The sequence below is a fragment of the Saccoglossus kowalevskii genome, chromosome 11 (assembly GCF_978046115.1).
Source record: "Saccoglossus kowalevskii chromosome 11, keSacKowa6.1, whole genome shotgun sequence".
Lineage (NCBI taxonomy): Eukaryota > Metazoa > Hemichordata > Enteropneusta > Harrimaniidae > Saccoglossus > Saccoglossus kowalevskii.
Genome location: NC_140651.1, coordinates 36,805,977 through 36,832,485, shown reverse-complemented (window position 1 = coordinate 36,832,485; position 26,509 = coordinate 36,805,977). Strand labels below are relative to the sequence as shown.

Below are 26,509 nucleotides of genomic sequence, written 5' to 3'. Positions count from 1 at the left end.
GACCAATAGAAACTAAGTGTCACAATACGCAGACGACACAAATTTTCCAATAGAAGCTAGTTATAATTCGTTTATTGCTTTATTCAATATCCTTGAAGAATTTTCTAAGATCTCTGGTTTATCGCCTAATAATGATAAATGTAAGGTGTTGCGCATTGGTTCTTTAAAAAATACAGACTTTCATATTGACACTCTGTATCCCTCAGTATGGATTGATGGTGCTGTCGATGTTCTTGGTATTCATATTCCTGTTGATTTATTTCAATTGACTTATGTAAATTTTAACTATCGCATTGAAAAGACGAGGAAGATACTGCAACCATGGTACAGAAAGGGTCTGACTATATTTGGAAAAATTACAATTCTAAAATCTTTGATAATTTCTCAGTTCACCCATCTTTTTATGTCTCTACCATTCTCCTGGTGATGAGTTCTTTAAGAAATATGAAAATATTGTTTTCCCGTTTATTTGGGGTGGTAGGAGAGACTTTGTTAAACGAAATGTACTGTACAAGTCATATGAGAAGGGTGGTGTTAAACTTACTAATTTAGAAGCATTCAATAAAGCTTTGAAAGCAGCTTGGATTCCGCGTATTTACCATAATGATACTTCCTTTTGTAGTAAAATATTTAAATACTTTCTCTCCGACTTTGGTGGTGCTCTGGTTTACTTCGCTAAGCTGGGTAAACCAGACCTACTAAAGGTCAACCCTTTTCGATAAAGTTTTTAAAAAAATATAATTTCAGCATGGTTGCAGTAAGTTAATTACTGGTTGCAGTAAGATATAATTTCAGCATGGTTGCAGTAAGTAACATAGAAAATATACTTCAAGAACTTATATGGAATAATTCTAATATTCTTATTGACAACAAGACTGTTGCCTGGAAACGTTTTATACAACACGGTATAATATTTATTAATGATCTTTTAAATGCAGACTGTACATTTTACACGTTTCAAGATTTGTTATCAAACTACGGGAATACATGTACTCAATTTGAATATCGACAGTTATTATCAGCAATTCCATCAAACTAGCGCAGTATTGTTGAATCTAACATGTCAAAACTAATGGTCTGTATACCAAACATGTATAACAATATCTGGCTGTCAGGAACTAAGGTTAATAAAAATATTTATCTTTGGTATTGCCATGAGGAATTTCCTGATTTAACCCCCTCAGTTATACAGCAATATTGGCTGGACATTTTGAACACCCCTTTACCTTGGCAAAATATTTATCTTGCTCCCTTTTCTATTACTACCGATGCCAAATTACGCTATTTTCAATATAAAATTAATATGGAAATATTGCCTTCAAACAGGTTGTTGTGCTTGTGGGGCTTAATTGATTCCCCCCTGTGTTCTTTTTGTGGAGAAGTTGAGGAAGACTACTTTCATTTATTTTGGGACTGTAGATATGTATTTGTCTTTTGGACATCAGTCAATGAATGGTTTTCATTCATGACAGGTGATACTTTGACATTAAGTGCAGTCACATGTATTTTGGGGGATGTATACAATGCTAGACCATTACATAATACTATGTTATTATTGACACGCTATCATATGTTTAAATGTAAAATTGTTGAGAAAAAACCAGACATTGGTGGTTTTAGATCATATATCAAATTAATTTACCATACAGAGAAGAAAGTCGCAATTATAGAAAACAGACAGGGAAGTCACAACAAAAAATGGGGAGAATTTATTGATTATTTTGAAGCATAAGTTTGTATTTGTGTAGTAACCTGTATTGTATTTGTGTATTGTATCTTTGTTTTGTTAAGCATATGAATAAAAAAAAAACTATATTGCACGACTTATTTTGAAGTTCCAAGATAAAAAAAAATAAGCAGCCTGTCGGCTGAGGTAGCTCCGCTGTTAGCAATGCACATTACAATTAAAGAACTGAAGATATCATTTGAAAATGAACAATATGTATATACTTGCTGTTTTCAACAAGAATTCGAAAATATCACTTTTCACCAAAAATGACAAAAATATTCATTAAAATTAGAGAATTTAAGACATCATGAAATGAACAAAATTACAAAAATATTCACCAAAATAAGAGAATTAAAGATATCCTCACAAAATGAACAAATCTGAGAGAGGTCCACATGTAGTACCTATATATGTAATATCAAAGCAATCGGACTTGCTGTTTTTTACAAGAAGTCAAAAATATCACTTTTCACCAAAAATGACAAAAATATTCACAAATATTAGAGAATTGAAGATATCATCACAAAATGAACAATCTGAGAGATGTCTACCCAAAGTACATATGCATACCAAGTATCAAAGCATTCAGAACTGTAGTTTTCAAGAAGAAGTCGAAAAAGTAAAACATTGACACAGACGACGACGACGGACAATCACTCATATGATAAGCTCTGCTCGACAAAGTCGACAGCGGAGCTAAAAATTAATATGTCAGATCCCAACACACTCACAACTCATGCCATAACTACAGATTTCAAATAATTTAGCAGATACTACATCTTTAAACACTTTTATAGAAAAAAAATGTACATGCTTTAATAACATGCGTTAAGTAACTTACTTGTCAATAATCTTGTCTTTTTCTGTTAATATGCTTTCTTTAGCTTTTATTAAAGCATCCCATTTTGTAGGATCTTGTACAGTGCTCACAGAGTGATGAGACGCAGCCATGCTGTATTTTTTAGGACTTGTTACAACATAATGACCTGGATTATAAGTTAAATGTGCTGGCAGTGACTGTGTTCTGTTACTATGGTTACTATCATAATGTTGATGTGACATGGTATAATTGTCAATCGTTGGATAATCAATAGTATCTTCCATATTTGGAGTTGTAAACGTCTGATGAGTTGATTGTCTCTCCATGAGGTGATGTCCAGTCACATCATAGGTGTCTGAAAAGACATCACATTGTGACACAGGGCTCAGTTTTTGATAGTCACTGTTGCTTGTTTCATGTTTACCATGGGTTGGCATACTTGGGAGGACTTGTGCTACCGGAGGACATCTAACTTCTTGAACTGTGAATAAAGCAAACATTAATGATGAATTTATATAATTTATATTTGCTATTGTCGTTGAAGGGATGATTCAGAAAAAATAAAATCCAGCAAATATACCTTTTTTCCTGTACATGTACTTAACATTCAAATCATCAAAAATTAGTGAAAATAAACTCCATACAAAACACCCAAAAAGTCTTTTTGCCAAAATTATTTCCAGCTAAAATAAAGTATTTTACAGTAATGTAAACACTTTAAGGTAGAGATGCAGTTTATCTGACAGGTATTTTAATTAGTTAATTAGGAAACCAAGATGACCTCCCTTGTCCACACAACTACATGTATATATTTTCGGAAAGCTTATTGTATTAATTTTTTTTAGTATTTTTTTTGTGGACACTGTAGTTTGAAATATGCACAAAAATGTGCTTTTTTGGTCAAAAGTGATTTAAAAAAAATTAGCTTCTAAACCATGCTTCTGTTTCCTGTCAAAATTGGTTTATGGGTACATCTGTTTACTATGAAGAAAGTGCCATCTTGAAAACTGTCTACCAGTTGTTAATTTTGCAGGGCAGCAGCTCAAATTTCACTACTTCAAGTTTATGCATAAATTAACATCCAGGCTAGTTGTCTGTACGATTGCTGTAACACTATTCAACTAAAAACAATGCCCCGACGGCGTTTTGAAGATAAACACATTGTCAATCATTTGTGAAAATTTCAAAACAAAAGGTCAAAGCGTCTAGGAGCTATTTTTTTTAAAGTTCTGGAATGTGCACTAAAAAGAAGCTGAGATAATTGCTAATTTGCATAACAATTGATTCAGTAAGAAGTTTGCTAATGCTCATGATTAAAATGGCTGTTACAGTTTCAAATTTAAATGTATTGTCGTTTTGTAAAAAGTTAAATACAGTGCATAATATGGAGATCCCGTCATTTCTTTTTTTATTTATGTACAGCCTTGCTAAACCTTGCTAAGCATTCAAAAAAGATAATTTTGTGCCTGTTATCTATATTTTAAAATCGTTTTTTGAGTATGTTCCACTATTCACAATTCTACAATTCTACAAAATTTCAACAGTCAGCCAAGACTTTTTGGATAATAAAAAGCAAAAAAAAAAAAAAATTTCACTCCAAAGTGCCCACGAACCTGCATCTCTACCTTAATTCTCTTTGTATTACGTTTTAATAATGCATGAAATGCTTGTTTTCTTCCAGGGCCTTTGAAATGTAAATGGCTCACTCATTTTTTTGTTGAGGTTTCTATCGTACATCATTTACATTGTAGACTGACTGTTTCAAACAAGATGTCATTTTTTACAAAATTACTATCTCAATAGAATATTTCATGTTTTACATGGCACATCATTAATGGAGTATCTAGGTAGAATTACCATTGTGATGGACACGTCTACTACTAAGTCCTAAACCAAGTCGTTTCCCACTCAGTGTTGATGGATGTGGTGTTGCCCAATCAAGTGCTGATGATGATAAAGGAGGTGTTGACTTGGAATCTACAAAGATAAATATGTAAATTGGTCGAATTAAAATAAGTAAAATTGCAGTAGACCAACAAAATGGCTGGGAGCCCAATATGAATAAAATGACTGGTAGACCTTTACGGGTAAAATGGCTGGTAGGCCAATACGAATAAAATGGCTGGTAGACCAATACGGGTAAAATGGCTGGGAGCCCAATATGGGTAAAATGACTGGTAGCCCAATATAGGTAAAATGACTGGTAGCTCTTTACGGGTAAAATGACTGGTAGCCCACAATATGGGTAAAATGACTGGTAGCCCAATATGAATAAAATGGCTGGTAGCCCTATATGAATAAAATGGCGAGTAGCCCAATACGGGTAAAATGGCGAGTAGCGCAATACGGGTATATTTGCTGGGAGCCCAATATGAATAAAATGGCTGGTAGCCCAATATGGGTAAAATTGCTGGTAGCCCAATATGGGTAAAATTGCTGGTAGCCCAATATGTGTAAAATCGCTGGTAGCCCAATATGTGTAAAATGGCTGGTAGCCCTATATGAATAAAATGGCTGGTAGGCCAATACAGGTAAAATGGCTAGTAGCCCAATACGGGTAAATTTGCTGGGAGCCCAATATGGGTAAAATGGCTGGTAGCCCAATACGGGTAAAATGGCTGGTAGCCCAATAAAGGTAAAATGGCTGGTAGCACAATACGGGTAAAATGGCTGGTAGCCCAATATAGGTAAAATCGCTGGAAGCCCAATACGGGTAAAATGGCTGGAAGCCCAACATAGGTAAAATCGCTGGAAGCCCAATACGGGTAAAATGGCTGGTAGCCCAATACGGGTAAAATGGCTGAGAGCCCAATACAGGTAAAATGGCTGGTAGCCCAATACAGGTAAAATGGCTGGTAGCCCAATACAGGTAAAATGGCTGGTAGCCCAATACAGGTAAAATGGCTGGTAGCCCAATACAGGTAAAATGGCTGGGAGGCCAATATGGGTAAAATGGCTGGGAGCCCAATATGAATAAAATGGCTGGGAGCCCAATATGAATAAAATGGCTGGGAGCCCAATATGAATAAAATTGCTGGGAGCCCAATATGAATAAAATTGCTGGGAGCCCAATATGAATAAAATGGCTGGTAGCCCTATATGAATAAAATGGCTGGTAGGCCAATACGGGTAAAATGACTGGTAGCCCAATATGGGTAAAATGACTGGTAGCCCAATATGAATAAAATGGCTGGTAGCCCTATATGAATAAAATGGCTGGTAGACCAATACGGGTAAAATGGCTGGGAGCCCAATATGGGTAAAATGACTGGTAGCCCAATATGGGTAAAATGACTGGTAGCTCTTTACGGGTAAAATGACTGGTAGCCCAATATGGGTAAAATGACTGGTAGCCCAATATGAATAAAATGGCTGGTAGCCCTATATGAATAAAATGGCGAGTAGCCCAATACGGGTAAAATGGTGAGTATCCCAATACGGGTATATTTGCTGGGAGCCCAATATGAATAAAATGGCTGGTAGCCCAATATGGGTAAAATTGCTGGTAGCCCAATATGGGTAAAATTGCTGGTAGCCCAATATGGGTAAAATCGCTGGTAGCGCAATATGAATAAAATGGCTGGTAGCCCAATACAGGTAAAATGGCTGGTAGCCCAATACAGGTAAAATGGCTGGTAGCCCAATACTGGTAAAATGGCTGGTAGCCCAATACAGGTAAAATGGCTGGTAGCCCAATACAGGTATAATGGCTGGTAGCCCAATACAGGTAAAATGGCTGGTAGCCCAATACAGGTAAAATGGCTGGTAGCCCAATATGGGTAAAATGGCTGGTAGCCCAATACGGGTAAAATGGCTGGTAGCCCAATACGGGTAAAATGGCTGGTAGCCCAATATGGGTATAATGGCTGGTAGCCCAATATGGGTAAAATGGCTGGTAGCCCAATATGGGTAAAATGGCTGGTAGCCCAATACGGGTAAAATGACTGGTAGCCCAATACTGGTATAATGGCTGGTAGCCCAATACTGGTAAAATGGCTGGTAGCACAATACAGGTAAAATGGCTGGTAGCCCAATATAGGTAAAATGGCTGGTAGCCCAATTTAGGTAAAATCGCTGGAAGCCCAATACGGGTAAAATGGCTGGTAGCCCAATACGGGTAAAATGGCTGGTAGCCCAATACGGGTAAAATGGCTGGTAGCCCAATATGGGTAAAATGACTGGTAGGCCAATATGAATGAAATGGCTGGTAGCCCTGTACGGGTAAAATGGCTGGGAGCCCAATATGAATAAAATGGCTGGGAGCCCAATATGAATAAAATGGCTGGGAGCCCAATATGAATAAAATGGCTGGTAGCCCAATACGGGTAAAATGGCTAGTAGCCCAATATGGGTAAAATGACTGGTAGCCCAATATGAATAAAATGGCTGTTAGCCCAATACAGGTAAAATGGCTGGTAGCCCAATATGAACAAGTCATTGTCAATGACACGTCCCCCTTCCGTTCATATTTGAGTGACATATACATTCAAAGCAGATCATGACCGAAATGCACCTGCATATGTACAACACATTGTACTAAATCTGAACAAAATCCATCCATGCATGACTGAGATCCGGTTCCGGAATTGTGAAAATACGTGATTTTGGTGCATTTTCGGTCTTAAAATGGCCATCATTCAGCTATTGTTAAGCGGATCATGAAACAAATGAACATATCTATTTGTGACATGATGTACCATGTGTGTGTGAACTCTATCAATCCAAGCATGTCTACGATACGGGTAAATACGGGTAAAATGGCTGGTAGCCCAATATGGGTAAAATGGCTGGTAGCCCAATATGGGTAAAATGGCTGGTAGCCCAATATGGGTAAAATTGCTGGTAGCCCAATATGGGTAAAATGGCTGGTAGCCCAATATGAATAAAATGGCTGGTAGCCCTATATGAATAAAATGGCTGGTAGGCCAATACAGGTAAAATGGCTAGTAGCCCAATACGGGTAAATTTGCTGGGAGCCCAATATGGGTAAAATGGCTGGTAGCCCAATATGGGTAAAATGGCTGGTAGCCCAATATGGGTAAAATGGCTGGTAGCACAATACGGGTAAAATGGCTGGTAGCCCAATATAGGTAAAATCGCTGGAAGCCCAATATAGGTAAAATCGCTGGAAGCCCAATACGGGTAAAATGGCTGGTAGCCCAATATGGGTATAATGGCTGGTAGCCCAATATGGGTATAATGGCTGGTAGCCCAATATGGGTATAATGGCTGGTAGCCCAATATGGGTAAAATGGCTGGTAGCCCAATACGGGTAAAATGGCTGGTAGCCCAATACTGGTATAATGGCTGGTAGCCCAATACAGGTGAAATGGCTGGTAGCCCAATACAGGTGAAATGGCTGGTAGCCCAATACAGGTGAAATGGCTGGTAGCCCAAAACGGGTAAAATGGCTGGTAGCCCAATACAGGTAAAATGGCTGGTAGCCCAATACAGGTAAAATGGCTGGTAGCACAATACGGGTAAAATGGCTGGTAGCCCAATATAGGTAAAATCGCTGGGAGCCCAATACGGGTAAAATGGCTGGTAGCCCAATACGGGTAAAATGGCTGGTAGCCCAATACGGGTATAATGGCTGGTAGCCCAATACGGGTATAATGGCTGGTAGCCCAATACGGGTGAAATGGCTGGTAGCCCAATACGGGTAAAATGGCGGGTAGCCCAATACAGGTATAATGGCTGGTAGCCCAATATGGGTATAATGGCTGGTAGCCCAATATGGCTAAAATGACTGGAAGCCCAATATGAATAAAATCGCTGGGAGCCCAATATGAATAAAATGGCTGGGAGCCCAATATGAATAAAATGGCTGGTAGCCCTATATGAATAAAATGGCTGGTAGACCAATACGAGTAAAATGGCTGGGAGCCCAATATGGGTAAAATGGCTGGGAGCCCAATATGAATAAAATGGCTGGGAGCCCAATATGAATAAAATGGCTGGGAGCCCAATATGAATAAAATTGCTGGGAGCCCAATATGAATAAAATTGCTGGGAGCCCAATATGAATAAAATGGCTGGTAGCCCTATATGAATAAAATGGCTGGTAGGCCAATACGGGTAAAATGACTGGTAGCCCAATATGGGTAAAATGACTGGTAGCCCAATAAGAATAAAATGGCTGGTAGCCCTATATGAATAAAATGGCTGGTAGACCAATACGGGTAAAATGGCTGGGAGCCCAATATGGGTAAAATGACTGGTAGCCCAATATAGGTAAAATGACTGGTAGCTCTTTACGGGTAAAATGACTGGTAGCCCAATATGGGTAAAATGACTGGTAGCCCAATATGAATAAAATGGCTGGTAGCCCTATATGAATAAAATGGCGAGTAGCCCAATACGGGTAAAATGGCGAGTAGCGCAATACGGGTATATTTGCTGGGAGCCCAATATGAATAAAATGGCTGGTAGCCCAATATGGGTAAAATTGCTGGTAGCCCAATATGGGTAAAATTGCTGGTAGCCCAATATGTGTAAAATGGCTGGTAGCCCTATATGAATAAAATGGCTGGTAGGCCAATACAGGTAAAATGGCTAGTAGCCCAATACGGGTAAATTTGCTGGGAGCCCAATATGGGTAAAATGGCTGGTAGCCCAATACGGGTAAAATGGCTGGTAGCCCAATAAAGGTAAAATGGCTGGTAGCACAATACGGGTAAAATGGCTGGTAGCCCAATATAGGTAAAATCGCTGGAAGCCCAATACGGGTAAAATGGCTGGAAGCCCAACATAGGTAAAATCGCTGGAAGCCCAATACGGGTAAAATGGCTGGTAGCCCAATACGGGTAAAATGGCTGAGAGCCCAATACAGGTAAAATGGCTGGTAGCCCAATACAGGTAAAATGGCTGGTAGCCCAATACAGGTAAAATGGCTGGTAGCCCAATACAGGTAAAATGGCTGGTAGCCCAATACAGGTAAAATGGCTGGGAGGCCAATATGGGTAAAATGGCTGGGAGCCCAATATGAATAAAATGGCTGGGAGCCCAATATGAATAAAATGGCTGGGAGCCCAATATGAATAAAATTGCTGGGAGCCCAATATGAATAAAATTGCTGGGAGCCCAATATGAATAAAATGGCTGGTAGCCCTATATGAATAAAATGGCTGGTAGGCCAATACGGGTAAAATGACTGGTAGCCCAATATGGGTAAAATGACTGGTAGCCCAATATGAATAAAATGGCTGGTAGCCCTATATGAATAAAATGGCTGGTAGCCCAATATGGGTAAAATGACTGGGAGCCCAATATGAATAAAATTGCTGGGAGCCCAATATGAATAAAATGGCTGGTAGCCCTATATGAATAAAATGGCTGGTAGGCCAATACGGGTAAAATGGCTGGGAGCCCAATATGGGTAAAATGACTGGTAGCCCAATATGGGTAAAATGACTGGTAGCTCTTTACGGGTAAAATGACTGGTAGCCCAATATGGGTAAAATGACTGGTAGCCCAATATGAATAAAATGGCTGGTAGCCCTATATGAATAAAATGGCGAGTAGCCCAATACGGGTAAAATGGTGAGTATCCCAATACGGGTATATTTGCTGGGAGCCCAATATGAATAAAATGGCTGGTAGCCCAATATGGGTAAAATTGCTGGTAGCCCAATATGGGTAAAATTGCTGGTAGCCCAATATGGGTAAAATCGCTGGTAGCGCAATATGAATAAAATGGCTGGTAGCCCAATACAGGTAAAATGGCTGGTAGCCCAATACAGGTAAAATGGCTGGTAGCCCAATACTGGTAAAATGGCTGGTAGCCCAATACAGGTAAAATGGCTGGTAGCCCAATACAGGTATAATGGCTGGTAGCCCAATACAGGTAAAATGGCTGGTAGCCCAATACAGGTAAAATGGCTGGTAGCCCAATATGGGTAAAATGGCTGGTAGCCCAATACGGGTAAAATGGCTGGTAGCCCAATACGGGTAAAATGGCTGGTAGCCCAATATGGGTATAATGGCTGGTAGCCCAATATGGGTAAAATGGCTGGTAGCCCAATATGGGTAAAATGGCTGGTAGCCCAATACGGGTAAAATGACTGGTAGCCCAATACTGGTATAATGGCTGGTAGCCCAATACTGGTAAAATGGCTGGTAGCACAATACAGGTAAAATGGCTGGTAGCCCAATATAGGTAAAATGGCTGGTAGCCCAATTTAGGTAAAATCGCTGGAAGCCCAATACGGGTAAAATGGCTGGTAGCCCAATACGGGTAAAATGGCTGGTAGCCCAATACGGGTAAAATGGCTGGTAGCCCAATACGGGTAAAATGGCTGTAGCCCAATACGGGTAAAATGGCTGGTAGCCCAATATGGGTATAATGGCTGGTAGCCCAATACGGGTGAAATGGCTGGTAGCCCAATACAGGTAAAATGGCGGGTAGTCCAATACGGGTAAAATGGCTGGTAGCACAATACGGGTAAAAAGGCTGGTAGCACAATACGGGTAAAATGGCTGGTAGCCCAATATAGGTAAAATCGCTGGAAGCCCAATACGGGTAAAATGGCTGGAAGCCCAATACGGGTAAAATGTCCAGTAGCCCAATGCGGGTAAAATGTCCAGTAGCCCAATGCAGGTAAAATGGCTGGTAGCCCAATACGGGGAAAATGGCTGGTAGCCCAATACGGGTAAAATGGCTGGTAGCCCAATACAGGTAAAATGGCTGGTAGCCCAATACAGGTAAAATGGCTGGTAGCCCAATACAGGTAAAATGGCTGGTAGCCCAATATGGGTATAATGGCTGGTAGCCCAATATGGCTAAAATGATTGGTAGCCCAATATGAATAAAATCGCTGGTAGCTCTATATGAATGAAAGGGCTGGTAGCCCTTTACGGGTAAAATGGCTGGGAGCCCAATATGAATAAAATGCCTGGTAGCCCTATATGAATAAAATGGCTGGTAGGCCAATACGGGTAAAATGACTGGTAGCCCAATATGGGTAAAATGACTGGTAGCCCAATATGAATAAAATGGCTGGTAGCCCTATATGAATAAAATGGCTGGTAGACCAATACGGGTAAAATGGCTAGTAGCCCAATACAGGTAAATTTGCTGGGAGCCCAAAATGAATAAAATGGCTGGTAGCCCAATACGGGTAACATGGCTAGTAGCCCAATATGGGTAACATGGCTAGTAGCCCAATATGGGTAAAATGGCTGGTAGCCCAATACGGGTAAAATGGCTGGGAGCCCAATATGAATAAAATGGCTGGTAGCCCTATATGAATAAAATGGCTGGTAGCCCTATATGAATAAAATGGCTGGTATGCCAATACGGGTAAAATGGCTGGTAGCCCATTACAGGTAAAATGGCTGGTAGCCCTATATGGGTAAAATGGCTGGTAGCCCAATATGGGTAAAATTGCTGGTAGCCCAATATGGGTAAAATGGCTGGTAGCCCAATATAGGTAAAATTGCTGGTAGCCCAATATGGGTAAAATTGCTGGTAGCCCAATACGGGTAAAATGGCTGGTAGCCCAATACAGGTAAAATGGCTGGTAGCCCAATATAGGTAAAATGGCTGGAAGCTCAATACGGGTAAAATGGCTGGAAGCTCAATACGGGTAAAATGTCCAGTAGCCCAATACAGGTAAAATGGCTGGTAGCCCAATATGGGTAAAATGGCTGGTAGCCCAATACAGGTAAAATGGCTGGTAGCCCAATATGGGTGTAATGGCTGGTAGCCCAATATGGGTGTAATGGCTGGTAGCCCAATATAAATAAAATGGCTGGGAGCCCATTACGGGTAAAATGTCCAGTAGCCCAATACAGGTAAAATGGCTGGTAGCCCAATATGGGTAAAATGGCTGGTAGCCCAATACAGGTAAAATGGCTGGTAGCCCAATACAGGTAAAATGGCTGGTAGCCCAATACGGGTAAAATGACTGGTAGCCCAATACAGGTAAAATGGCTGGTAGCCCAATACAGGTAAAATGGCTGGCAGCCCAATATAGGTGTAATGGCTGGTAGCCCAACATAAATAAAATGGCTGGGAGCCCAATATGAATAAAATGGCTAGTAGCCCAATATAGGTAAAATGACTGGTAGCCCAATATGAATAAAATGGCTGTTAGCCCAATACAGGTAAAATGGCTGGTAGCCTAATACGGGTAAAATGACTGGTAGCCCAATATGAACAAGTCATTGTCAATGACACGTCCCCCATCCGTTCATATTTGAGTGACATATACATTCAAAGCAGATCATGACCGAAATGCATCTGCATATGTACAACACATTGTACTAAATCTGAACAAAATCCATCCATGCATGACTGAGATCCGGTTCCGGAATTGTGAAAATACGTGATTTTGGTGCATTTTCGGCCTTAAAATGACCATCATTCAGCTATTGTTAAGCGGATCATGAAACAAATGCACATATCTATTTGTGACATGATGTACCTTGTGTGTGTGAAGTTTGAACTTGATCAATCCAGACATGTCTCGGATACGGATCGAGAACTGAATTCTTTAAGAAAATGGCCGCCAGTCGGCCATTTCGAACTTGATCCGAAAAAAAAATGACGTGCATCAAGGTCCTATTATGTTTAATGTATGTACCAAATTTGAACGAAATCCGTCCATGCATAACTGAGATCTGGGTCCGGAATGGTGAAAATGTGCGATTTCAATGCATTTTCGGCCTTAAAGCGGCCGCCATTTGGCTATCGTTAATGAGATCATGAAACAAATGCACATACATATTTTTGACATGATGTACCTTGTGTGTGTGAAGTTTGAACTTGATCAATCCAGACATGTCTCGGATACGAATCCAGAACTGAATTCTTTAAAACAAAATGGCCGCCAGTCGGCCATTTCTAACTTGATCCAAAAAAAAAAATGACGTACATCAAGGTCCTATTATGTTTAATGTATGTACCAAATTTGAACAAAATCCGTCCATGCATAACTGAGATCCGGGTCTGGAATGGTGAAAATGTGCGATTTCAATGCATTTTCGGCCTTAAAGCGGCCGCCATTTGGCCATCGTTAATGAGATCATGAAACAAATGCACATACATATTTGTGACATGATGTACCTTGTGTGTGTGAAGTTTGAACTTGATCAATCCAAGCATGTCTCAGATACGGATCCAGAACTGAATTCTTTAAAACAAAATGGCCGCCAGTCAACCATTTCAAACCCGATCCAAAAAAAAAAAAATGACGTGCATCAAGGTCCTATTATGTTTAATGTATGTACCAAATTTGAACAAAATCCGTCCATGCATAACTGAGATCCGGGTCCGGAATGGTGAAAATGTGCGATTTTGATGCATTTTCGGCCTTAAAATCGCCGCTATTCGGCTATCGTTAATTGGATCATGAAAAAAATGCATGTGCATATGTCCCATATAATGTGTGATGTATGAGTGAAGTTTGAACTTAATCGGTCCATGCATGTTCGAGATACAGGTGATCACGGACGGACGCACGCACGCACGCACGCACACGCTCGCACGCACGCACGCACACAGGGCAAAACATAAGTCCCCGTTTTCGGACTACGTCCGAACGGGGACTAATAAAATGGCTGGTAGCCCAATACGGGTAAAATGGTTGGAAGCCCAATACGGGTAAAATGGCTGGTAGCCCAATACGGGTAAAATGGCTGGTAGCCCAATACGGGTAAAATGGCTGGTAGCCCAATACGGGTATAATGGATGGTAGCCCAATACGGGTATAATGGCTGGTAGCCCAATACGGGTGAAATGGCTGGTAGCCCAATACAGGTAAAATGGCGGGTAGCCCAATACAGGTAAAATGGCTGGTAGCCCAATATGGGTAAAATGGCTGGTAGCCCAATACGGGTAAAATTGCTGGTAGCCCAATATGGGTAAAATTGCTGGTAGCCCAATATGGGTAAAATTGCTGGTAGCCCAATATGGGTAAAATTGCTGGTAGCCCAATATGGGTAAAATTGCTGGTAGCCCAATATGGGTGAAATTGCTGGTAGCCCAATATGGGTAAAATTGCTGGTAGCCCAATATGGGTAAAATGGCTGGTAGCCCAATATGGATAAAATTGCTGGTAGCCCAATATGGGTAAAATCGCTGGTAGCCCAATATGGGTAAAATTGCTGGTAGCCCAATATGGGTAAAATCGCTGGTAGCCCAATATGGGTAAAATGGCTGGTAGCCCAACATGGGTAAAATGGCTGGTAGCCCAACATGGGTAAAATGGCTGGTAGCCCAATACGGGTAAAATAGCTGGTAGCCCAATACGGTAAAATGGCTGGTAGCCCAATACGGGTAAAATGGCTGGTAGCCCAACATGGGTTACTAAAAATGGCTGGTAGCCCAATATGGGTAAAATGGCTGGTAGCCCAATACGGGTAAAATGGCTGGTAGCCCAATACGGGTAAAATGGCTGGTAGCCCAATACGGGTAAAATGGCTGGTAGCCCAATACGGGTAAAATGGCTGGTAGCCCAATATAGGTAAAATGGCTGGAAGCTCAATACGGGTAAAATGGCTGGAAGCTCAATACGGGTAAAATGTCCAGTAGCCCAATACAGGTAAAATGGCTGGTAGCCCAATATGGGTAAAATGGCTGGTAGCCCAATACAGGTAAAATGGCTGGTAGCCCAATACAGGTAAAATGGCTGGTAGCCCAATATGGGTGTAATGGCTGGTAGCCAAATATGGGTAAAATGACTGGTAGCCCAATATGGGTAAAATGACTGGTAGCTCTTTACGGGTAAAATGACTGGTAGCCCAATATGGGTAAAATGTCCAGTAGCCCAATACAGGTAAAATGGCTGGTAGCCCAATATGGGTAAAATGGCTGGTAGCCCAATACAGGTAAAATGGCTGGTAGCCCAATACAGGTAAAATGGCTGGTAGCCCAATACAGGTAAAATGGCTGGTAGCCCAATACGGGTAAAATGACTGGTCGCCCAATACGGGTAAAATGGCTAGTAGCATAATATCATATGGGTAAAATGGTTGGTAGCCCAATATGGGTAAAAATGGTTGGTAGCCCAATACGAGTAAATTTGCTGGTAGCCCAATACGAGTAAATTTGCTGGTATCCCCATACGAGTAAATTTGCTGGTACCCCAATATTGGTAAAATGGCTAGTAGCATAATATGGGTAAATATAGCAAAACTATTGAAATCTTGCCCGCAAGGTAATAGTTGATACAACTGGTTAAGTTGAGGACAAAGAATTGGCTAAATTCTTGAAATAGTGAAATTTTATAACATAATTTTCATTTCTTACTATCAAATATCACTCTAAGCTATACATTTGGGAGAGGGGTGTCGATTTTGTGATGTAACCTCATTGCATTTGTCTCCTTCTCTAATTGTTCTATATTTTCACTCTTTAATCTCATTGCATTCGTCTTTAAGCTCAATTTGCCTGTGTAATTCTTTACTTAACATATATTGAAGAGAAGAACTAACATCAGCCTTATTTCGATATACAAAATTAACCCAATACAGCTATTTGAGAAGATTACTGCTCACAGTATAAACTCATAAATGTGTTTGAAAATAAACTTTGAACAGATCTAATTACCATACAGTGACTTCACACAAGGTTAAATATTAACCAGAGTAAAAACAAAGGCATGTTTTTACAATGAACTTAAGATGGCACTGGTTCCAATAAGATGAAAATGTACACATAATCACACAACAATGGAAAATTCCAACTATTACACCATAGATTTTCTCGTTAAATCCTGATCCTGATTTCAAAACATTAAAATTACTTTTCATTAACTAAAAAAAGCTTTCACAACAATTATGTTTTAACTGAAAAAATAATTACTACATACCGTACATTGTATCTCATTAATTATGCATGAAAATTGCACCAATATTGAACTTGGTTATCCTTACACCTTTGTTTATAACATATATAACTTTGAAACCCACAAGAGATAACCAACCAGTAGCCATCTTTCATTAATTATGCAAGCAAAATACACCAACATCAAATTTGGCCATCGTTGCATGTTTGTTTATATCATATATCAATTTGTAACAGATCATGTAAAAATTACTCGAGTTATCGTGCACACAAGCAAAAACCTACGTTCATACTACACTACGGGCTAGGCAAAAATGGGTGGTAGCCCAAAATAGGCGAAATAGTTAAGAATGGGTACATGTAATTGTCCATATGAGAGATGCATAAGATAATATACATACCTTTACTTTGTTGTTGATAAGCTGATTCGGCAAACTGTGTTGGGACAGACTTCCACGACATAATCTGACATTCAATAAATGAATCAATGATAAAGATTAAACGTGCCTTTCATGGACAATGTACATGTAAGCTAACATTATTGGAAAACCTGAACATAAGTAACAGGCATATACAACAAGCATTCTGCAATGCACAATTCTCTGTTGTGTATTAAATGTTAAAGACCATAAAGCATATAGAATTCTGTTTGTTATAAAGCGAGTAATAAGAGTAGTTCTGGTGTGACATAGTATAAAAACCTGTATCTGTATGGAGATACATTCATAACAAGAAAAATCAAAGTTAAACTGTAAATAGCTCCCGTGTGATCAGAGCATGTATTATAAAGGTATAGGCTTTGCCTAATAAGTGAATGTAATTGCATGTAGGTCAATCCATCAATAAAATTGATCAAGATGACTGAGAATCTATGACACACTGTATATGGAAACACTAGATTTTGATATGGGCATTTTGAAAAACATGCAAGGACACTATACTTGTAAACAAAGGGCACTAATGAGGCACTCTATGAATGAGGTATTTCTAGAGGTCGGGGTTTGTCTCGTCTGCAGTTGAATAATTTTTGCTTTAATTTTCTCATGGGTTTTTTTCCCCCATTGCGACTTAATTTCACTTGTTTTTTTTTAATTCTTGGTAATTAGTGTCATTAGCGATGGAGTAGTAAAAACCGCAATTAACCTCAGTGCAGCAAATCGGGATAGATCTTCCTGACGCAATGGGCAAATTTAGCTATTTTTGCTGACAAGTAAAATCTGCTAAATTAAACCTACGTGAACATGTAAAGTAACAACAGACTGTTTCCTTGACAGATTCTTGAAATTAAATCATCAAAATAGTACAACTAAAAAGTCTGTACAACATACCTAGAACAGATAAATAAAAACATCGTAGTTTAATGTTCGTCCTGACTTTGAGCCCTTGAAAGTAAGTGATCCAGCCCTTACATACACCAACGATTGAAATTTGTTTAATTGCTATCAAATTATCACTCAAAAAAAAACTGAACTTGGGTCTACCGATCATGAGTCTGGAGCGACAACCACTATGCTACCATATTGCTACTAATATTTCATTTGTGAGACGTGCTTTTGATACAAACCGAAGATCGCGATCGACCCTACACAAAACTACCGCCATTTTGTCTTCCTTGTCCTCTTTCAACAAAAACAAAAAACTCGCTCGCTATTTGTTTAATGAGTGCATTTTTGTTTAAAAATATCAAACAAGAATAAACACTAAGTAAAATAGGAATCAACTGCTTTGTTTTATTTGAGTAAGATGGAAACCATGCGAAAACAATGTGAAACATTACTGTGTGCTTGAGGAGAAGACACTGGGAGTAGTGTGCAAAGAGATTGTTTACAAATTAGATCACATTGAAAGTGCTTTCAGTCATGTTGTGTAGCTTCAATGCGTAAAATAAAACAAGCAGCCTCTCGGCTGAGTAGCTCTGCTGTTAGCGATGCACATTTCAATTAAAGAACTGAAGATATCATCACAAAATGAACAAATCTGAGAAAGGTCTACATGTAGTATCTACATATGTAATATCAAGGCAAGTGAACTATTGGTTTTTAACAAGAAGTCGAAAATATCACTTTTTACCAAAAATTACAAAAATATTTACCAAGATTAGAGAATTAAAGATATCATTACAAAATGAACAAATCTGAGAGAGGTCCACATGTAGTACCTATATATGTAATATCAAAGCAATTGGACTTGTGGTTTTTAAAAAGAAGTCGAAAATATCACTTTTTACCAAAAATGACAAAAATATTCACCAAAATTAGAGAATTGAAGATATCATCATGAAATGAACAAATCTGAGAGAGGTCTATCCAAGGTACATATACACCAAGTATCAAAGCATTCAGGCTTGTAGTTTTCAAGAAGCAGTCAAAAAAGTAAAACATTGACACGGACGACGACGGACAATCACTCATATGATAAGCTCCGCTCGACAAAATCGACAGCGGAGCTAACAAAAGAGAACATATTTTGACATTCTAAACATTAGACTGTAGTGATCACTATAAAATAATTAAAAAAACGACAAATCACAGTTACTAAATAAATGACAGCCGCCTGGAAATAAATTGACATTTTGTTGAAATAGGTGAACGCTTCGAGTCACGGCGAAGGCAAGTGCGTTGAAAGCGGCATTTAATTGGATAACAAAAATAATCAAGATCGACACACATACAGATAAATTCAGAGTGGATTCGAGTTAGCGTGATCCATGGCGTGATTGTCATAATTATAACATCGTATTAAAACTTTATTTGGTGGAAACACATTGACCAAGCCCGGATTCTTATTTCATAAATTATTACGTAGATCAAGCTGCAAGCATGGAGGTAAAAAAAGAACAGAGGTGTGAATTCGACATTCAACACCAATCACCAAACAATTCAGAAACTTTTAGCCTTCGAAAATGAAAACAATTAGCAGTTTGTAAGGGCTGTGTAATTTCCTGTTTGTCCGACGCTTTGTTTTCGTGTCACTGTCAAAATTATTGCTACCTTTTACTTATTAACAGGGACTAAATGGTCTCTATAAAACGATAATCAGGATCACAAAAAAAGTCAACTGATTTGAAACACTTGCCGGACGTCTCTCTCTCTTCTGAAATCCGCCTCGGTGATCATGGGCTGGTCCGGAATCCATTTCTTTCAAAAGTGTTGCGCCAGGTTTACGTTGTCAGAGTTTCTCTTTAAACCTAGTCATTTTTTTCATGGACGAGGACAGTTTTTCCCAAAAAAAAAATCTAAGGTTAAGTGATGTCGCATCATCGGATTGATTAGAAACGTGTGAATACATACACTATGGCTATACGTTTCACTGCAACTGCCCACAACACAACATCTAAAAACTCTCTCTCAAAAAAAAAGAAAAAACGCCGACCGAAAAATGTATATCGTTTAAAAGTATACTGAACGACCAGTGTTATTACGGCTCAGGGGTATGACTTCCTCTCACATTTTGTCATTTGGTGGCACACTTTCGGCGAGAGTCAGAAATCCGGAAACAGTCGACCGTTTCACGATAGGTGGGCGTTTTCAGCAAAAAAAAATCAATAACTACCCTTTTCAGTGGGACACAGATCTAAAATGGGAAACGTGAGGGTGGGCATTGCACAGGCACTTTAAAGTTACTGTCAAATATACAAAGAGATGTAATGTTGGGTTTTATTTTTCTTCAACAGCAACAAACGACAATAAGTCAACAAGCAACAATCAGAAAAGGAAACCCATAAATTATACTTTATATGTACAATGTACTTTCCTACTGCACTTGTGTTGAAATACATTTTTGTGGCAGTATGTCAAGTCAGAATAGTGCCTAAATCAAATCTTTGTCAAAGAATCAGATTGGGTGCATATAATTATAGATAACCTAAAAATAGAAAGTACTTTAACTTTAGACTGCTTTTCAATGTCTCTGAAAACCAGAATAACAAGTTACAACTATAAATCAAGCAAATGGGAAATCCAATTAGACTAGAGTTTGTCTAGCAAATAAAGATGTTCAGACTATGTTTGGACTTCAAAAAGTATTACCCAAAGAAACAGACAAGGCTTGTGTAAAACACATATCACTATATGGATTATCAATATGGGATGTTGATAATATGGACAACATGAAATGGGATAAAAATGAAAATAGCAAACTTAGAACACTTACCAAATTCAAGGAGTTGTACACTTTTGAGAGTTATTTATACTTGATTTGAACACAATGAAGAGTTTTAGAATAAGTAACTATACATTAGAAATAGAGAAAGGGCGACATACCTAACCCAAAACACCTCTAGAAACAAGAACATGTAAATATTGTAACACAAGGAAAGATTGAAAATGAACAACATTTCTTCATGGAATGTACAAAATACCGAAAACAGACAAAAATTAAAAAAAAAGCAAAAATTCATTTATCTCATGGGTACAACTGAAGACAACATGGTTAGACAGATGGGAGAATATTTAGACAACATGGTTAGACAGATGGGAGAATATTTAGACAACATGGTTAGACAGATGGGAGAATATTTAGACAACATGGTTAGACAGATGGGAGAATATTTAGACAACATGGTTAGACAGATGGGAGAATATTTAGACAACATGGTTAGACAGATGGGAGAATATTTAGACAACATGGTTAGACAGATGGGAGAATATTTAGACAACATGGTTAGACAGATGGGAGAATATTTAGACAACATGGTTAGACAGATGGGAGAATATTTAGACAACATGGTTAGACAGATGGGAGAATATTTAGACAACATGGTTAGACAGATGGGAGAATATTTAGACAACATGGTTAGACAGATGGGAGAATATTTAGACAACATGGTTAGACAGATGGGAGAATATTTAGACAACATGGTTAGACAGATGGGAGAATATTTAGACAACATGGTTAGACAGATGGGAGAATATTTAGACAACATGGTTAGACAGATGGAAGAATATTTAGACAACATGGTTAGACAGATGGGAGAATATTTAGACAACATGGTTAGACAGATGGGAGAATATTTAGACAACATGATTAGACAGATGGGAGAATATTTAGACAACATGGTTAGACAGATGGGAGAATATTTAGACAACATGGTTAGACAGATGGGAGAATATTTAGACAACATGGTTAGACAGATGGGAGAATATTTAGACAACATGGTTAGACAGATGGGAGAATATTTAGACAACATGGTTAGACAGATGGGAGAATATTTAGACAACATGGTTTGACAGATGGGAGAATATTTAGACAACATGATTAGACAGATGGGAGAATATTTAGACAACATGGTAGACAGATGGGAGAATATTTAGACAACATGGTTAGACAGATGGGAGAATATTTAGACAACATGGTTAGACAGATGGGAGAATATTTAGACAACATGGTTAGACAGATGGGAGAATATTTAGACAACATGGTTAGACAGATGGGAGAATATTTAGACAACATGGTTAGACAGATTGGAGAATATTTAGACAACATGGTTAGACAGATGGGAGAATATTTAGACAACATGGTTAGACAGATGGGAGAATATTTAGACAACATGGTTAGACAGATGGGAGAATATTTAGACAACATGGTTAGACAGATGGGAGAATATTTAGACAACATGGTTAGACAGATGGGAGAATATTTAGACAACATGGTTAGACAGATGGGAGAATATTTAAACAACATGATTAGACAGATGGGAGAATATTTAGACAACATGGTTAGACAGATGGGAGAATATTTAGACAACATGGTTATACAGATGGGAGAATATTTAGACAACATGGTTAGACAGATGGGAGAATATTTAGACAACATGGTTAGACAGATGGGAGAATATTTAGACAACATGGTTATACAGATGGGAGAATATTTAAACAACATGGTTAGACAGATGGGAGAATATTTAGACAACATTTTTTATAATATGAAAGTGTGTTTACTCCTGACTGTTTTTTTTATTTTAAATTATTTTATATCTTAACACATTATTGCTGTACACTGATAGTAATGTTATTGCTAAAGATACAACATTGTTATTATTATTAAGCTTGTAGATTCTAAATACGAGAAAGTGGTCTTCCAGTTTAGTTATGAATATTAAGAAACCTTGTGGGTTCAAGTACTGGGAATGGATATTTTAAACAGTAGTCATTTTATGTTGATTCGATTCACCTGTAAATTATTACAGAAAATCTCAGAAATATTAGGGCAGCCAAATTGCGAATTGGCTAAGTGCTTGGATTTTGACTAAACAGTTGGCTTTCGAATCTTGCTTGCGCAGTCTTGTGGTCACGCCCACTCTGGGCGAAATCTATACAACAGCAGAGGACGGTCGTCATATGTTAGGAGCTAATCAGCCACAGTTGGATGACAATTTCAAATATACCAGGGAAAGTGTAATGAGGTATTCGTATACAAGGGATTGACCAAACAAAAACGACAAATGAGGTCGATTTTTTTTAGCAGTTGGCTAGTGTTACCTCGACGGATCATTTAGATGTGAAAGTTTGTCATTTTCTTCCTGATTTGTAGGAAACTGTTTAGCAACTTGTCTCCTTATTTAGTTTTAAGGTAGAGATGCAATTTACCTGACAGGTATTTTAATTAGTTAATTAGGAAACCAAGATGACCTCTCTTGTCCACAAAACTATATATTTTCGGAAAGCTTATTGTATGAATTTTAAAATTTTGTTAGTATTTTATTTTTATGGACACTGTAGTTTGAAATATGCACAAAAATGTGCTTTTTTAGTCAAAAGTGATTTAAAAAAAATTAGCTTCCAAACCATGCTTCTGTTTCCTGTCAAAATTGGTTTATGGGTACATCTGTTTACTATGAAGAAAGTGCCGTTTTGAAAACTGTCTACCAGTTGTCAATTTTGTAGGGCAGCAGCTCAAATTTCACTATTTCAAGTTTATGCATAAATTAACACCCAGGCTAGTTGTCTGAACGATTGCTGTAACACTATTCAACTAAAAACAATGCCCCGACGGCGTTTTGAAGATACACACATTGTCAATCATTTGTGAAAATTTCAAAACAAAAGGTCAAAGCATCTAGGAGCTATTTTTTTTTTTTTTGAAGTTCTGGAATGTGCACTAAAAAGAAGCTGAGATAAATGTTAATTTGCATAACAATTCACTCAGTAAGAAGTTTGCTAATGCTCATGATTAAAATGGCTGTAACATTTCCAAATTTAAATGTATTATCGTTTTGTAAAAAGTTAAATACAGTGCATAATATGGAGATCCAGTCATTTCTTTTTCTTATTTATGTACAGCCTTAGATAAAGAGATAATTTTGTGCCTGTTATCTATATTTTAAAATCGTTTTTTGAGTATGTTCCACTATTCACAATTCTACAAAATTTCAACAGTCTATAGCCAAGACTTTTTGGATATTAATAAGCAAAAAAAAAAATTCACTCCAAAGTGCCCACGAACCTGCATCTCTACCTTAAGCAGTGTTCAAGAAGGCTACCGCCATATAGTAAATATCGGCGGATTAATCACACTGATCATATTATCACTTTACGCCAGCTGACTGGCCATTCGCAGGCTTATCAAAAAAACTACTTTTACATTATCACGCCTCGTAACAAAGCAAATCATTCAGGGAATCTAGACATGAACCTACCAGGCTACATAAAAGCATTCTATGTCCCCTAAGGGATTGGTCAGTTACTTCAGCCTGGGGGGGGGGGGGGGGTCCCCGGCAGATTCCATTTTGCCAGCTGTAAATCTCAGTTGACCCACCCCCTATCAAATAAAAAAAAGTGGGTGACCCCCCCCCCCCAACATTATATTTAAAAACATGCTGAACCCCCCCCCCCCCCAAAAAAAAAAAAAAAAAAAAAAAAAGAAACATTAACAGTTTTGGCTCTGGCATGATTACAAAATGTATTATATGTGCATTGAAAATATCATGGTTTGCCATAATTTTGACATAATTTTTAGTGTTTACATTTAATAGACCTTAGGAGGGGAGGGGAAGCATAAAGCCAAAAAATAACTACAGAAAAGGCTGCAGGAAGGAAGGAAATCTATGCTGCTATATATAGTAAATAAAACCAAAGCTGTGGAGTACTCACTTGATAAACACCTTTATAAGATAGGAAAAGAAGATTTGAATCTAGGAGGTTTGAACACTTTGAAAACTAATTTGGATTTAAAATATCTTTCATACCTTATAGACCAGGAATGCTTTAAACCCGAAGCACAGTCTGTGCTTATGAAAACAAAGGAAACTTTGATTTTTGCCTAAATTTGTGTTGGATTTTGGTATTTTACAGAGCCAAATATGCATATTTAAAAGTTAAAAAAACAAATAAACTATTTTTTCATCATTTATTTTAATTTATATATCAGCACTTTCCCAAATTTAACTTTTTTGATTTGCTGAACAAAAACTGTCACTGCTCTTTGTACTAATTGCTGTGTTGTCTTTCCATCTCCTGTTATAATTGGATAAATCCAGTAAATATCTTATACAATAGTGACTTCAGACTTTGAATAAAATAATCTGATATCAGTAGCACATGGACTTGGGATGTGTTTAAAACTGTATAATTGGGGTTCTAGTCGCATTGCATAATCTGTTATTTGGCAACTTTAACCTCAAAATATTTAGCCTATAACATTTTTTGCATTAACAAATTTATAGGCAATATAGGTAATAGTTATTATTAAGAACACATTTGTACGATTAACTTTTTTATCTTTTGTTAATTTTTAAAAATATATGCATGAGCACGTGTGTGAATTCTGGAAAACATGGTGACCCCCTATTCATGATATCAAAAACAGGGTGACCCCCCCCCCCTATTCGCACAACCAAAACCAGGGTGACCCCCCTACTGATCCACCGACCCCCCCCTAGGCTGAAGTAACTGACCAATCCCTAATGCAACTTAGACTCGCCAAGACACGGCCACGAGTCAACGCCAGCGAGATTCAAAAGCAAAACTGTTTAGTCAAAACCCAAGCAGTTAGCCAATTCGCCAGCAAGTTTGCAATACTTCTGAGACTTGCTGCAACCCAGTAGGAAAACAAAACCAGCGGCCTGGCTGGTAAAACACACGACAAGTGGAAAGTCATCACCAATTCTACTTTCACTGGCATGCATGTATGCTTTCCTGTGTTATTTGGTAACAACACAGCAAGTTTCAATAAAAGATACACTGATGAGTTCCTCGACATTTGGATAATTTACGTGAAGTCATTCGTTCGAGGGTTGAGTGAGTCGAGTCACAGTCCCTACATGGTCCGGTCCCTCTATCAGATAGAGGGACTGTGGTCGAGTGTAGTAAGTGTGTCCATTATAGAAAATGATAAAATAATATCTATAAATCTGTAATAAAAGCATTTTACTTTCTTCTTCATTCTAAAATCATTTAAATCACATTTCTTCTTCTATACATCTGCATCGTTATAAACTCCTTTCAAAATAAAGATGTTTTAGACCCTAACCGCTAATGTGCCTAATCTAAAACAACAACAAAGCTGACCTCATGGCTAGTCGCGTAGAGTAACGTTCTACCCGAGAGTTCGAACCCCGTTCTACCATAGTATAACGTCGCGTTTTTTTTTTATTTATTTATTTTAAACTGATCATCAATCCAGGAACGACGCAAAAACAAAAACTATTAAAAGTCAACAGTTGAACAGGAGCGGTAAATTGCCCATAGATGTTATCTAACCGAGCCCCCAACACGAGTGATACTGCTTGTCACAACGTGTACAGAATTCAGCGACGGTTACAATTGAGCGGTCTGTGATGTTAGGAAGCGAATAACAAATTCAATCCGAACCATGGCCATGTAACAAAATTAATTGTCTATACGTTACGTACTGTGACTGTGACTTGCTGTGAAATCCTGTATACTCTTCAACTAAAATACTATTTTGAAAGCGTTCTCTTTGATAGGACTCGTACATACGTAGAGGCGTGAAGCGGAAACGGCGATTGAGTATTTGAACCCTCTCAACTTAATGAATTATCAGTACTATTTGACTCCCTAACAAAGCGATAATTTGTTCGATGTGTCTCACTACTAACACTGGCGGCGCTCTCGCTCCCCTCACTCATTTACGAATGTTTCAACATAAGAGAAAGCAAATTAAAAAAAAACAGCTGCCTCACAGATATCTAAATAAGTAATTCTAACATTTA

At 38.3% G+C, this 26,509-nt stretch overlaps 1 protein-coding gene across 1 annotated transcript in view; it reads right to left on the bottom strand.

Annotated features, from left to right (window-relative positions):
• LOC102806612 (centrosomal protein of 85 kDa-like) overlaps positions 1–26,317 on the bottom strand; it is an 88,028-nt gene extending 61,711 nt beyond the window's left edge. Inside the window, exons 1-4 of the mRNA XM_085505161.1 lie at positions 26,189–26,317; positions 16,740–16,803; positions 4,407–4,526; positions 2,571–3,030 (exon numbers count right to left, since the gene is read on the bottom strand). Of these exons, the coding sequence (XP_085361287.1) occupies positions 2,571–3,030; positions 4,407–4,526; positions 16,740–16,800 (641 nt within the window). The 5' untranslated portion in view covers positions 16,801–16,803; positions 26,189–26,317. The remainder of the gene's footprint in view (positions 1–2,570; positions 3,031–4,406; positions 4,527–16,739; positions 16,804–26,188) is intronic.
• Between the last annotated feature and the right edge of the window lie 192 nt (positions 26,318–26,509).